Source organism: Onychostoma macrolepis, chromosome 13 (genome assembly GCF_012432095.1).
Source record: "Onychostoma macrolepis isolate SWU-2019 chromosome 13, ASM1243209v1, whole genome shotgun sequence".
NCBI lineage: Eukaryota > Metazoa > Chordata > Actinopteri > Cypriniformes > Cyprinidae > Onychostoma > Onychostoma macrolepis.
The window spans coordinates 2,920,432-2,936,000 of record NC_081167.1 but is presented as its reverse complement, the minus strand read 5'-3'; the positions used below and the strand labels follow the sequence as shown (position 1 = coordinate 2,936,000).

Sequence of the window (15,569 nt, the reverse complement as noted above, 5' to 3'; positions counted from 1 at the left end):
CGGTCTAGGCACCACGTGGAGGACATGGACCATTTAAGGGCATAGAGGAGTCTCGTAGACTGTGCTCTAGCCTCGGAAATGGTATTCAGCACGCTCTCTGAGAAGCTCGCGGGCTCCCGTCAAGCGGCCAAAATGTGCAGGGCCCAGAGATCGGCCGAGCATGCCAAATTGTCCCGTTCGCTTGAGACAGGAGGTCCCGTCTCAGAGGAATGGGCCACGGGGCTGCTATGAGCAGCTGAGTCTCTGACAACCAAGGTTGATTTTTCCACAGGGGGGCCACCAAGAGGACCCTGTGTCCCCAATCCTTGATTCGCCTGATAACCTGCAGAACCTTCGGAGGGAACGCATAAAGGAGGAGGTTGGGCCGTTCGAGGGCCAACACATCCTCGACCTTCGAATAATAAGTCAGGCAGTGAGAGTGGTCTCCCAAGTCGAAGAGGTCTACCTCGGCCTCGCCAAAAGATCTCCCAATTTCTCTGAACCATCTGCGGATGGAGCGTCCACTCCTCTGAGGGGACAATGCTCCGAGATAACCTGTCCGCTCCCTGGTTCCATTTGCCCGGTATGTGCACAGCTCTCAGCGAGCGTAGATGGGGTTGAGATCATTCCAGAAGGCGTTCTGCCAATAGGCAAAGACGCTTCGAGGAAAAACCTCCCTGGTGATTTATGTAGGACACCACAGACATGCTGTCCGAGCAGATTAGCACGTGGTGTCCCTTCAGGTCTGGCAGGAAGAACTGGCAGGCTCGACATACTGCTGGCATTTCCAAGCAGTTGATGTAAAGCCTTTTCTCTGCTTTAGACCAATGGCCGAAAATCAGTCTGCCCTCGCACAGCGCCCCCCAACCTGTGTTGGAGGTATCTGTCGTGACAACCTTTCTTCTGCAAACCATTCCCATGGCCATGTCCCTTCCCTTCCAGTGAGGGTCTTCCTAGGGGGCTAGGGCTGTTATACAGGTCTGGCTCACCCTGATACGCAGACGTCCGTGACGCCATGCGTGTGATGGAACTTGTGGTTTCAGCCAGCGCTGGAGAGGTTGCATGCAAAGCAGACCAAACTGTAGTACTGACGATGCTGCGGCAATGAGGCCTAGCATCTTTTGAAACACCTTGAGAGGGCGGGTGGCACCGGTCTTGAAGGAGGTCGCGAGTTCTCGCATGGCCAGAGCATGATCTGGTGCGACTACGGCTCTCATTTGAGTCGAGTCGAGAACTGTACCCAGGAACGATATTTGCTGGCTGGAAAACAGTGTGCTCTTGGCGAATCTGACCCAGAGTCCCAGGCACTCTAGGTGGCTGTGGATGAGGGTTCTGTGTGATAATAGCTCCACCTCTGACTGGGCCAGAACGAGCCAGTCGTTGAGGTAGTTGAGGTATCTTAGAGGGGAAGAGCCGCGTCCATGCACTTCGTAAAAGTGTGGGGGGCCAGAAACAGTCCAAGGCAAGGACCTTGTACTGATAAGCCACTCTCTCAAAGGCAAATCTCAATAATCACCTGTGATGGGGGCTATCTGGATGTGAAAGTATGTGTCTTTCAGGTCCAGAGAAAAGAAACAGTTCCCTTGGCAATTTGCGAGAGGATCTGCTTCAGCATGATCATCCTGAACGACCTCTTCATGAGGGCGCGATTCAGGTGTCTGAGATTGAGGATGGCCGGAGGCCGACATCCTTTTGGGGACGAGGAAGTAACGGCTGTAGAAGCCTGACTCGCTCTGGGCTGGAGGGACCGTTCTACGGCGCCCCTTGCCAACAAAGTCATCACCTCGGAGTGCAGGACATGTGCCTTTTCGCTCTGAACAGAGATGGGAACCACGCCGCTGAAGTGCAGGGGTCTTTGCCCGAATTGCAGTGAGCAACCTCGTTTTATTATCCCCATAACCCAGTCTGACACTCCAGGGATAGCCTGGCAGGCCTCGGCCCGTGTGGCTAGGGTTAATCGTTTCGAGCGGCAGGCCGCCTGGCCGGGACCTGAAGCTCGCGATAAGAGGGAGAGGAATGCTCTCTCTCTTGAAAATTTTTGTGTTTTATTTTCCTCGCCATAACAGCGATCAGTTGTGTGGGCGCTATTTGAACGGGCCCAGTGTACACAACAGTATTTACCACAAACACATTGCCGTCGGCACCCGGAGCTGAACGGGGTGCTTGGAGGCATGACAGAGGCCGTTTGGGGGCGCTTGACTCGATGCTTTGTAACGAGAGCATTCAGCCCCTGTGGCACGGCCCAGAAGCGTCAGGAGTCTGAAGCTGTCAGTTATAATCATAGTGACAGCCTTTTCTTTTGATCTGCCTAAAAAGATCAAACCGCTCATTAGAAGAGGGGTATTGATTATCATTGTGTGTGAACACACCGACAGATCCAAAGTGCTGCGCGCATCCTCTCAGATCCGCTCGTAGCGGCCGAGGAGAGGGGCCGCCTTCATTGAAGCGAATCAGAGCGAGGCACAAACTCTCGCTCTGACAGATCAAAGAGCTGAAACACAGGGCTGCGCCGGCATAAATTCACTCAAGCTTGATCGCTCAAACCCTCAAGCTTGCGGTTTCTTCTCCGAGATAACTGGGAGAGAAGAAACACTAGAGCAGGGGAGGCAGGGCTACCCTCATTGAAGTGGGACCGCGAGTGCAGCAGGGACAGACTGACGCGTCCATAATGAAAGTAGCGCTGGCAGATCAAAGAGCTGCAAGAGGCGCTAATCCTTAATGTAAACACACTGGCAGATCAAAGCGCTGTGTGCAGAGTGAAACACGCGCGGGCTATGCCGGCGCAAAAATCACTCAAGCCTGAACGCCCAGCCCCGCGATTTTACCGTCTCTTTCTCCGAGGTGACTGGGAGAAGAGAACGTGAGAGGCGGGGCCGCCCAGCACAGCATTCTATGATCCGCGCGGAAGGATTGGGCCACTCCATGTAATGAGGGGCACTAATCCTCACGTGTTAACACACGCGTGACCCAGACAGGCGGCGCGCTCACTGCTCTTCTGTATCGTGCAGGTTTCCCTGCATGAGCCACACTCGCAGTGGCGGCATTTGCAACAACGCGAGAAATTTGCTCTTTTTAGAGCACTCATAGCGGCAGCAAACAGGACCGGAACTTAGTGCTGGGCGGTATGACCAAAAATTTATATCACGGTATTTTTCAAAATTATACCGGTTTCACGGTATATGACGGTATTTTTTTTTTTCCATGCATGATCGGGTGTTAACCACATTTTCTAATGATTGAGAGAGGAAAAACTGCAGTTGATTGACTTAGAATGCCCTATTTTACTGTCATGATAAGCGAATATTGTAGAAAAATTCCACACTAAATAGTGACTAAACACGAGCCATTAATACATGTTAACCAGGAGTCATTCTCATTTGCATCTAACGTTATACTAAAGAGTGGCTATGCGGTGGTTTTGGCTATATTACTTTTTTGTCTCATGCAGCGCACTGCCTGCGTCGGAGTAAACTAAAAAAAAAAAAAAAAAAGTGCATAATATTAACAGACGAACTATGCTCATATTTATAATTCCAAACAGTCGCGGTACGGCCAAATGAATGCGGTGCTTCTCTGCCGCTCGCTGCACAGAACAGACGCAGAGAGACGCGACGCTGCGCTGGGAGTCAAATCTCGCGCTCGCGGGGCAGCACTGGCGACATCTTCCAACTGAACCATAGCTAAGGTTTATCCAAAACATTCGCTAGGTTTGTCAGTTTGTATATTCTATGGAAAAAAAGCAGCTAAAAGGGTCTGAAAGTTGCTAAATATAGTGCTAAAGTCACGCTCGTGTGTGTGAGGCAGCGGAGCTGATGGCAGCGGGCGGTGGATATTGTGGATGAGTTCTTCTGTGTCATCACGTTCTACTAGTTCTACAGCTTCAGAACTTTCACGCTTAGTAACACATACAGCTGCGTTCTTGCCACAATGCAATAGTGAAAAGAGACCCCTCTCAAACAGTGTGTCGCGTTCCGAACGTTATTTAAATAACACCGGTATTGCGGTATTTTAAAAATTCATATCATAAGAAAAATAAACACCGGTATTCGGTATGAACCGGTATACCGCCCAGCACTACCGGAACTGCTGCGATGCTGGACCGCGAGGAAGGCGGCGGCTCAGCCGAGCAGATTTGAGGTTGCTGGGTCCAGCTATGAGGCATGTCAACGGCGAATAGGCTTCTGGGATCAGTGGAGACCAAGTCGTCGTCGCTGAAGGAGAAGAAATCTGAGGATCCTATGGCGAAACGGCCGCTTATATGGCCAGATGGCTCCGCCCATTCTGGCGAGCTTCGTCGCCATAGGCTCGTGCAGCTCCGCTGCCGACCCATTGGTTTGTCTTTTATACACTGCACAAACCAATAGTCGTGCAGTTTCACTGCGTGATTGAATAAGGCTTCAGTTCAGGAGAAAAAAGGCTTTTCCCATATGCGTCTTTATCAAGACGCAGTACGAGTGGAGTATCGACAGGGAACTAATATTAATATTATTATAATTTGAAACAAAAGTATTCTAGTCTTCAGAGTAATTTGATCCTTTCAAAAATCATTCTGAAATGCTGATTTGCTGCTTAAAAAAACATTCCTTATTATTAATGTTGAAAACCGTTGTGCTGCTTCATATTTTTGTGGAAGCCCAACAGCACAACTGTTTAATAATAGAAGGTTTTCCTTAAGCAGCAAATGAGTACACATATGGGGGGGGCTTTTAATTATAAACAAGCCCAAAATACACCTGGACTCCTTTTTTTGAACTTTTTGCACTCTTACGACCATTTACATTTTACAATATAATCACTGTGAAGTAAACGTTGTTATTACTCATCAACAGTAGATCACACGTAATCTAATGGAATAAATGAATTGTATTAATTAATTGCAACATGCAACAGTGCTGAATCTTGACTTTGAACATGCAGCACTCACATTTAATGAAATTCAAACCAAATCATTCATACTTGGCATGCACAATTTTGGCTACATGCCTAGACTTGGCGCCCACTTGCACAAAAATGACTTTGCACTGACTCTGGTTACAAAAAACAAAGCTTTTTGTCAAGGCTCATGCAAGATTTTTGGACAGTGGAGACACAACTTCAAAAAATGTTCTGATAGTCACCTTCACAGGCTCCAGAGTAGCTGAGAAAGCGTCCTGCAGGGCACAGCATGCTAACCGCCACATCTCCTCCGTGAAAACAGGCCCTGCTGTTACCAGAACATACCTGGACATCAAAAATAACAAATCAGAACTTAATATATCTACTGCTACTATACTGGAGACATAAAAAAAGTAATCTAATCATATTTTGCAGCATAACCTCAAGCCGTTTTCAATTAATTATTATCTTGAATATAACCTGGTAATCACCTGAGATACATAATGATAGTCACTACTCAATCTTTATTTTTATTTAAATAAACCTCACACTGTCTACGGTCTACACACATCTAAATCTAACATCATAACAACATAAACCTTCGGTATATATAGCACATATGCACATTCACAGTTCTGTCTGGACATTTTTCCATTTTCTGTATATTTTTATTACTACTGTTATTTATATTTTTTTGTATATTATCTTTAATATTAGTGTTCCATTACCTTAACATTATGTATGTCTTCACTATGTTTGTACTTTCTGTACCGGAAGCTCCTAACACCAAGACAAATTCCTTGTGTGTATGAACACACTTGGTAATAAAGCTCTTTCTGATTCTGATTTCTAAATGATGGATCTGGAACACTCTGCATCACGCAGACTGCACTCCTCACAAATAAAGTGGATGGCGTAGTGGATCATTTAATCATTTGACAAAGTACAAAAAAAAAAAAAAAAAAAAAGTAATTTTATAATAGAGAAGGGTTGATTTTGGCATTAAACGATATACAAAGACAATTACCACAAAACATAACATGTATGCTGACAGTACAACCTCACAAAGCAGCGGTTAAAGTCGCACATGTGCAATAGAATGCCAGAACGCCATTGCTGTCCCATAGCAGCTGTTGCTTAAAGTCCCTAATATGCTGTCTATGTTGGCAGTTCAGTATGTTTTAGAATACACACACACACACACACCTAATACAGGAGCAGCCCACTCTGGAGATGGTCTCGGCTGGTTCTGCCACACAGGACACCAGCAGTTTGAATAGATCTTTCAGCATCAGGTTAATCAGACTCTCATAGCCAATATCTGCAAAATAAATACAGTCATACAATTTATATATATATATATATATAACATTTTCACACCAAGTTAAACCCCTGAACATATCTGTATTAAATATCACAGAACATATAGTACACATCAGGTATTATTAGTGGGCTGAATCTCATGAAACCTTTCTGTCAATGTGAGACCTGAAAACATAAAAAGGAAGAAATATATGATGTTTTGTGCAGTGTTATTTAGTATTACTGATATACTATTGTTTTTTTTTTGTATGTTTGTTTTAAATACGATTTTATTTTTATATTTGCTGTTCAGTAATTTTGTTGTGTTTTCCCCCTTTTCTGTTAGGTTTTTTTTTAATGTCTACATAGCTTTTTATTGCAATTAGTTTATTTAGTTTTAGTTTTTAAGTACTTTAAGCTAAACTTAAAAAAAAAAAAGCTGAAATTAAACGTTTTTATAAAACAAAATATACACATAAGTTTTTATATGTTTTCTTTTAAATTATTATTATTATTTTTTGTTTCAAGTAACCAAATGGTTACTATGGTTTTAGTTTTCTTTTTAGTTAAATGATAACCCTGGTTTTTCATGAATCTAATGAAGATTATATTTGTGCATAGTAGTGTTAGTTGCAGTGTCTTTAATGCTGTTAAAAAAGTCACAATGCAACAAATATTCAACTGTCTTAAAAAATAAGCATAATATCGATATGCAAATAATCGGATACACTTTATTTTGATAGTCCATTTTAGACAACTAACTATAAGTAACTTTGTAAATATGTAACTAATAATGTAACAAATAACTACATGTCAACTCATTAATTTGCAACTACATATCTACTAACTCTCAGAGTAGACTGTTAGGGTCGGTTTAGGGTTAGTAGAATAAGTTGACATATACTTGCAAAGTTTCTCATAGTCAGTATGTTGTATGTTGTGGACCCATCAAAATAAAGTGTTAGAAGATATTAAGCAGACAGTCTACTAATACTCTAATGACTGCTAGTTGACATGTAGTTGCAAAGTTACTAACTGTTAGTAGAATCAAAATAAAGTGTTACCAAATAATAATTTCTTGTTTTTTTTCTTTTTTTTCTTTTAATTTTGGAGTGATGATCCAGATCCAGATCCATTCTGTTTGTAAGATTCACACATGTTGAGACTTGCTTAGATCAGTAGTCAATGTGCACTGCAATAAACAAGTTGCAATATTATGAACTATAATTACTAATTTGTTAGTTTGACCTGAATGGATGAAGCTGTGAATATGTTCCACCACCAGTTCACAGGACAGTCCAATGGCATGCTTGAAGTTTGCCGCAGCAATGTCCCAGTATGAGTGGTCACCGTGGCTTCGCTGTAGCCATAGTGACATGACAGGAAGAAGAAGCTGGATGACAGAGAAAATGGCAAAGCCAGGCCCTATGGAAGAAGAAGAGACAACATATCAAGCCAGAGCTTTGTGGATTTGCTTTTGTATCCACAGCAGTATGATTGTGAGTAGTGTTAATCACAGGCATCTGACCTGGTATCTTGGTGACTTCACGCAGAAGTTCAAATAGCAGCTCAAGTGTAGGTGGCTGATGCTGGCGAGGACAGTTTGACACGGCTGCTGTCAGCTGCTCCAACAGAAGAATCCACACCTGTATCAGACCTGCACACATGCAAAACCCATCACCACTGCGCACTGTTTTTTTAATCTGTAAACCTATAGAGGGTGTGCACTGATGTCACTTTCCCGCTGGAAGACGCCCCCTCAGCTGGACTGAATGGCAAAAAAACTGCTGCATGACTGGATTTAATAGGGAAGCTGTAAAAATAACAAATGATAATCACTTTAAACTAAAGGTTGCTGGACTCGATATAGTGTTCCTTACAATTTACCAAAGACCCAGTGGTCCATGGATATTGATATGCCAGGAATCATGTTTCCTGACATTTATGTGTGCCTGATTTCGACGCTGGGGAAATACATAAAGCAAATTTGCCTGTGAACGCATTTTGTAAATACAAAATAGGTTGATCTAAATCTGGGTGATGATCACTTATATCAATGGTATATATATATACAGTGGGGCAAAAAAGTATTTAGTCAGCCACCAATTGTGCAAGTTCTCCCACTTAAAAAGATGAGAGAGGCCTGTAATTTTGATCATAGGTATACCTCAACTATGAGAGACAAAATGAGAAAAAAAAATCCAGAAAATCACATTGTAGGATTTTTAAAGAATTTATTTGCAAATTATGGTGGAAAATAAGTATTTGGTCAATAACAAAATTTCATCTCAATACTTTGTTATACACCCTTTGTTGGCAATGACAGAGGTCAAACGTTTTCTGTAGGTCTTCACAAGGTTTTCACACACTGTTGCTGGTATTTTGGCCCATTTCTCCATGCAGATCTCCTCTAGAGCAGAAATGTTTTGGGGCTGTCGCTGGGCAACACGGACTTTCGACTCCCTCCAAAGATTTTCGATGGGGTTGAGATCTGGAGACTGGCTAGGCCACTCCAGGACCTTGAAATGCTTCTTACGAAGCCACTCCTTCGTTGCCCGGGCGGTGTGTTTGGGATCATTGTCATGCTGAAAGACCCAGCCACGTTTTATCTTCAATGCCCTTGCTGATGGAAGGAGGTTTTCACTCACGATGTCTCACGATACATGGCTCCATTCATTCTTTCGTTTACACGGATCAGTCGTCCTGGTCCCTTTGCAGAAAAACAGCCCCAAAGCATGATGTTTCCACCCCCATGCTTCACAGTAGGTATGGTGTTCTTTGGATGCAACTCAGCATTATTTCTCCTCCAAACACGACAAGTTGAGTTTTTACCAAAAAGTTCTATTTTGGTTTCATCTGACCATATGACATTCTCCCAATCCTCTGCTGGATCATCCAAATGCTCTCTAGCAAACTTCAGACGGGCCGGACATGTACTGGCTTAAGCAGGGGGACACGTCTGGCACTGCAGGATTTGAGTCCCTGGCGGCGCAGTGTGTTACTGATGGTAGCCTTTGTTACTTTGGTCCCAGCTCTCTGCAGGTCATTCACTAGGTCCCCCCGTGTGGTTCTGGGATTTTTGCTCACAGTTCTTGTGATCATTATCAGTGGTCTTGTATGTCTTCCATTTTCTAATAATTGCTCCCACAGTTGATTTCTTCACACCAAGCTGCTTACCTATTGCAGATTCAGTCTTCCCAGCCTGGTGCAGGTCTACAATTTTGTTTCTGGTGTCCTTTGACAGCTCTTTGGTCTTGGCCATGGTGGAGTTTGGAGTTGGACTGTTTGAGGTTGTGGACAGGTGTCTTTTATAACAAGTTCAAACAGATGCCATTAATACAGGTAACGAGTGGAGGACAGAGGAGCCTCTTAAAGAAGAAGTTACAGGTCTGCGAGAGCCAGAAATCTTGCTTGTTTGTAGGTGACCAATTACTTACTTTACCGAGGAATTTACCAATTAATTCTTTAAAAATCCTACAATGTGATTTTCTGGATTTTTTTCCCTCATTTTGTCTCTCATAGTTGAGGTATACCTATGATGAAAATTACAGGCCTCTCTCATCTTTTTAAGTGGGAGAACTTGCACAATTGGTGGCTGACTAAATACTTTTTTGCCCCACTGTATAGTCCAGCCCAAAAACTTAAATATTTTTTGTCAGTGTTTATTTAAAAACATCCAGTTATGCAGAATATAAAAAGTGAAAAAAATTGAAAGTGAAGTGACGTGGCCAAGTATGGTGACCCATACTTGGAATTTGTGCTCTGCATTTGACCCATCCAAAGTGCACACACACATGGAGCAGTGGGCAGCCATTTATGCTGAGGCGCCCGGGGAGCATTTGTGGGTTCAGTGCCTTGCTCAAGGGCACCTCAGTCGTGGTATTGAGGATGGAGAGAGCGCTGGATATTCACTCCCCCCACCTACAATCCCTGCCGGTACCAAGACTCAAACACGCAACCTTTGGGTTACGAGTCCGACTCTCTAACCATTAGGCCACGACTTCCCACAATAAGATGGTAAATAATGATATATAACAATACAATATATTAGGGCATGATTTTACCACAAAATTCAACATATTAACATAAAATGATAACTGCAAATCCGTGTTCCACTGCCTGGAGTCCATTTGTTTCTTTAAATTGAAGTGATCCATTTGCTTCTCTTCTCTTTAGCTTTCAGCAGTCTGTAAAAAAATATACCTCAGATTTCTTGTCAAATCTATTTGTAGAATCAAACGCAAAGCTCTTTCTTGTTTTAGATGTGTTTTTTGTGTTCTGTCGCAGCATTCATGCTGAAAATCAATGCTGCCATTCAGTCTTTTTGCCACTCAGTGGAACCGCAGTCACTCCACCACATACTTTAACTCAACCCGTATCGTTTGTGCAAAGAATACCTCAAAAAAGAAATCAACAAATCACCTGTGTCATCGTCAAACTCTGCTAAAACACTGTCCATGCCATCCTCACTGCTCACAGACCTCTCCTGAGCTCTCATCGGGAGGCTGGCCAGCCGCGCTCCCAGGAACACTGGCTTGGACGGCATCTTATAGATTTTGGCAAGCAGCTGCAAATGCAAAATAACACTTAATAAACACCAAACTTAATGGTTTTTTTTTTTTTGGTCATTTGGAAAATTCTTTTTTTTGACCCAGATCCAGCATCTGAAAGTGTGTTAATCATTTCTGGATGAAATGTGTTCATCTTACGCACCTGTGAACATTTCCTCAAATAGTCCAGGGCAGGCAGGCACAGATCCGTTGAGCTGTATCCACTGACATGAACACAGTCCCCAATCTCCTTATAGTCCACTTCTCCTACAAAGAATCAAACGGCAAATATAATTTATTATATAGAGACAATCTGATAATAGGTTTGACTTCTATGGACTTCTCGGGTTCTTAAAATCAGAAGTCAGCATGGTTGGGTAAACATCTGCAGTGATGAATGAAGACAACAATAAATATATTTAATATTGTTCAGAAGACCAGCTCACCTAAACCTTTCACAAACTTCATAAGGCACATGATGTAGTCAGTGGCTGCGTTGGCAAACACCTGAATGTTGTCTGTGTTAATGAAGGCTTCAAAGACATCAAACACAGGTGCCTGTGACTTTCCTGCATACATAAAGAAGACCGAAAAAATGTAAGCAGAAATGCATGTTGTTGATTTTTCTCATTTGTTATGACAACAAACTTTCAGCACCACACCATACACTTACATTCACTAATGACATTTATCCAAAAAAAGTTACATAGTGTAGCTTTTAAGGTCTATTGTGTTAAATTTACTTAATAATGTCAAAAAATGAAGAGAAGAATTAGAATAGAGAGTGCTAGAGGTCAGAGGGTCAAATGAAGATATATGAATATGCTATAGAATTATGTTATGTATTTTATATTAAAGAAATATTTTATCATAATGTTGTTATTAATGCTTATTTGCTAAGAAAGAAATAAGCCATGAGAGTCTGCGTGGTAAAATCCCTATATTGCATGTTTTGCATTTAATCAGAGGGAAAAATGATTCTAACAATACAGCAATTACCCATAGAGTATTCTCCTATCAGGTAATCCTTCATATCCGTTTTGTTTCCATGCACAGTCCGGAGAGCACTGAACAGCGGCCTCCAGCCAGACTGGATCTGAGCAGAGCACATCTCAACCAGCTCTCCAATGGATGTTATCACCTGTACCAGAACAGACAGATGCACAAGACACCACAATTAACTTACTATAGAGTAAAAATATGTGGCACTGAGACATGATAAGTGAGAATGTCAGACCTGATCTTGGACGTCTTCGTCACAGAGCTCCAGCTGCATGATGTGCTCAAAAGGCCTGAAGAGAGCTTCATTAAAATGAAAGTGTGGCAGCTCTGCCCAGCTGCTCAGAACCTCCATCAGAACATCATGGATGAAGGACACAGCCTTCTGGGATACATGTCGCTCCTTATGACAGGCTGCCTGTGGGAACAAGAAAAAAAAAAATCTGTTAGTCACAATACAGAAAAAAATCTGTTGCTGCTTAAGGATGTATTAGCTTCATGAGGGGTTTGTCTTTCCATACCTCCACCAGGTGGGGCGCTACCACACTCCAGGCTCTCATCATGTGCAGCAGCGGTCTGCTCTTGTTCTTCACAATGCGAAGCATGGCCTCTCCCAGCCGGAAGAGGTGGAGGGCACTACGCTTGTCCTGGGTTGACTTTGCCTCCCCTTTAATGAAAACCAAAAGAGGTAAAGGCAACAACAACAACAAAAAAGGGCTGTAAAACTCCTAAAAAAAAATGATGTTCATTAACTTCATGTGGTCAAACTAAATATTATGTGAATATTCTGTGAGCTGAATAGTACTAAAATAATTTTATATTAGTTTCCATATGAGACTAGTACTTTGTTCAACCCTAATACAAAATCTGGAATTTGCCTGAATACGGTTCTTTAAAATCCTGATTTCTCTGACCTCATTATTTTCTAGCAATAAACATAAAAAACATCATCAGGTAGCATCATCACAGACCCCTCTCACCCCGGACACAGCCTGTTTGCACTTCTCCCCTCAGGCAGATGCTACAGACCTCTGTGCACTAGAACATTGTAACAGTCACTGTCTGTCACAGTAATGTTCATACTGGCCACTAGGGGGACACACGTAGTTCCCCCTGTATTGAATAAAAACAGGAAGTAGTAGAGTAAGTGTTAGGTTCCGTTTGAAGCTGCCTCATGGTTACCTGTGACCTACTTCCTAATCCTGTTTGAGAAACCTTCAGGGCTCTCAAGTCTCACGCAATCGGAGTGAGACTCACGCATTTCAACCAGTTCACACGCTCTCACGCCACACCTTGTATTTCTCACGCTGAGAAGGGATAACTTGTCCCGCTACAATTACTATACCATTAATAGATGAGGGAATATTGAGGTAAGTTTTCTGCCGAGTTCATAGCTCTCTCGACTCTGTAGCTATAGAGTTAAATGCCACCTACCAGCCAATCAGATATTAGGATGTTGTTGTTTCCGTTTAAATTATGCGATTCTGCAGCAAGCGGTTTTGTTACTAAGCAACATGGATGCGCGCGCACATGGAGTGTAAACTGGAAGAGAAAGATCTGATGAATGCTGTAGGTAACCCCTTCATTTATTTTTTTCGATTTTAAGATTCCTCTACGAAATCACTTGCCTGTGAAAAGATAGTGAGAGCTGATGTTGGGGAATATAGCCAAATTTGCGCTAAAGTATTACTGATGCAGTCAAAAAAAAAAAAAAAAAAAAAAAAAACCTCTCCAACTGCTTTGCAACCAGAAGCTTTAACTTAGCTTTGGCTTCCTGAAAGGAAAGTACTAGAGATGTTATAACAGTTGGTGAATCTGATAAAAGACAGACAAATTCATCCAAATAAAATAAATTGTTTTACATATTTAAAAAAGGATCAAAATACAAAGAAATTTGGCTAAACATGCCAACTGAACAGCAGTGCTCAGTGTACATACTGTACACACAGTAGGATTACAGAACTTGTCCTGAACATGTATGTCAAGCTCTCTCTCTCTCTCTCTCTCTCTGTGTGTGTGTGTGAGAGAGAGAGAACGAACGAACAAACACATTTCAGCTTATGATTTTATTTTTTTCTGTTGTGTTTGTTGCACATCTTCATGACAGGGGTAGGGGGCTCCCATATAAAGCACTGAGGCTTCCCCAAATTCAAATTCAGATGCAGTGTGTTTTCCATGGTGGGTTTGAACAAAACTAGAAGCAGTTTGGCTCTGGATGGAACGCTATTATCATGACAGTGCTTTATGTGGGAGTCCTCTACCCCTGTCATCAGGCATCAAAATGTGCAATAAACATTTACAACAGAAAAAAAGAAATGTGTTCTCTCTCTCTCTCTCACACACACACACACAGTTTGACATACATGCTCAGGGTAAGTACTGTAATGTATGTGTGTACAGTATGTACATTGAGTACTGCTGTTCAGTTGGCTCGTTTGAGGCAAAATTTATTTTTATTTTTGATACATTTGTATTTTTAAATACATACATCTTTTTATTTTATTAGAATGAATTTGTCTTTCATCAGATTTACCAAATGTTATAACTTCTATTTGAGCTGGTCAATTACGAACAATAGGTAAAATTGAACTGCTAGCAAAAACTTGGGTGCTGCAAATATTTGAGTTGCTCCTCCCCTTTGACTAGCCCCTCCCCTTTGAGTGACTCCTCCCCTTTGTGTGGCCCCTCCCCTAATCTCACTCCAAACTTTCGCTATAACTTGAGAGCCCTGAACCTTTGTGTTTCCTGCTCAAACGTAAGTTACTGATTGTATCCATTGTTTCGGTGAACTTAAATGGAGCTTGCTTAGTTTAATTAGTTTATTTGATGTTTTCTCTTGTAGAGGATTATTTATGCTGTAGCTCTTGCACTACTAAATTGCTGAAGTAACTCCTCAAGTGCATATGGAATGAAGTCTTCATGCTGACCAGTCATCCAAGTTTAGGACATCATCATCAGCCCTCATAATTCTATTCGTCTACAGATAGGACTGGTTTTCATTACTTTATGAACTGTTTATGGTCTCAACCTCCAGTGGACTGGGCTGACCATTGCGACTCCTCTCACAGACACACAGGAACTTATATGCGGGCCAGATTTATTGAATTGTCTGTATATATTTGTATAAAGACTTACAGTATTTGGGGTTTGTATTTCACTAAGTGTATATATTGTTTGAAAACATGCTGAAAGAAACACCATTTTTGTGTGTATGAGTTTATTTTTTGGTAGAACATCAGACTATTTCTAATTATTGCAAATACGGTGACCCCCCTTTTTTTCTTGTAGCTCAACCAGTGCAAAGTAACTGGGATGGTTATAGATTGGCGCCCAACGTGGGGCCATTTTTTGCAAATTGAGTGTGAAAAGTCTGTGTTTTATTTTTAATAATTGTATCTTGATTAATGTGTGTATTGTGTTGTGGAAATGTCTATAGCATCACATGGTGCAGAGGATGAGTATAAACTCCCAAATGATTTCACTGCTGGTCCTTTTGTTACTCGAAGAGAATCTCCACCATTAAAAGATCTTATAAACACTTTCAGTGAACTGTACCTCAACTCCGATAATGCCAACGACTCTGATGCTCCATCCGACAGTCCTCTTCCTCCTCCTCCAGATGACCTAATTTCTGATTCCCTTCCTGCCGGGCAATTGAGTCATGACCTGACTGAGCGAATCACAACTTTAGAAGGTAATGTACAAACTTGCCTGCAACAGTTAAGTCAATGCGGTTCACAAACGGAGTTTACCAAGCAGTGTAAGTTGCTAGAAAAATTTAATTACAAAATAGAAAGAGAATGTGAACGAGTTAAGAAAAGCCTTGAGTTAAGCATTCAAGATTTGGGAAAGTCAATGGTCGAC

General features: G+C 42.1%; 1 protein-coding gene across 1 annotated transcript in view; it reads right to left on the bottom strand.

The window, feature by feature from the left end:
• The window catches only part of arfgef3 (ARFGEF family member 3), a 75,258-nt gene that overhangs the window by 23,749 nt on the left and 35,940 nt on the right, over nt 1–15,569 (bottom strand). Inside the window, exons 21-30 of the mRNA XM_058795543.1 lie at nt 12,227–12,372; nt 11,944–12,123; nt 11,706–11,847; nt 11,153–11,275; nt 10,870–10,973; nt 10,579–10,723; nt 7,685–7,813; nt 7,405–7,581; nt 6,061–6,175; nt 5,097–5,199 (exon numbers count right to left, since the gene is read on the bottom strand). Of these exons, the coding sequence (XP_058651526.1) occupies nt 5,097–5,199; nt 6,061–6,175; nt 7,405–7,581; nt 7,685–7,813; nt 10,579–10,723; nt 10,870–10,973; nt 11,153–11,275; nt 11,706–11,847; nt 11,944–12,123; nt 12,227–12,372 (1,364 nt within the window). The remainder of the gene's footprint in view (nt 1–5,096; nt 5,200–6,060; nt 6,176–7,404; nt 7,582–7,684; nt 7,814–10,578; nt 10,724–10,869; nt 10,974–11,152; nt 11,276–11,705; nt 11,848–11,943; nt 12,124–12,226; nt 12,373–15,569) is intronic.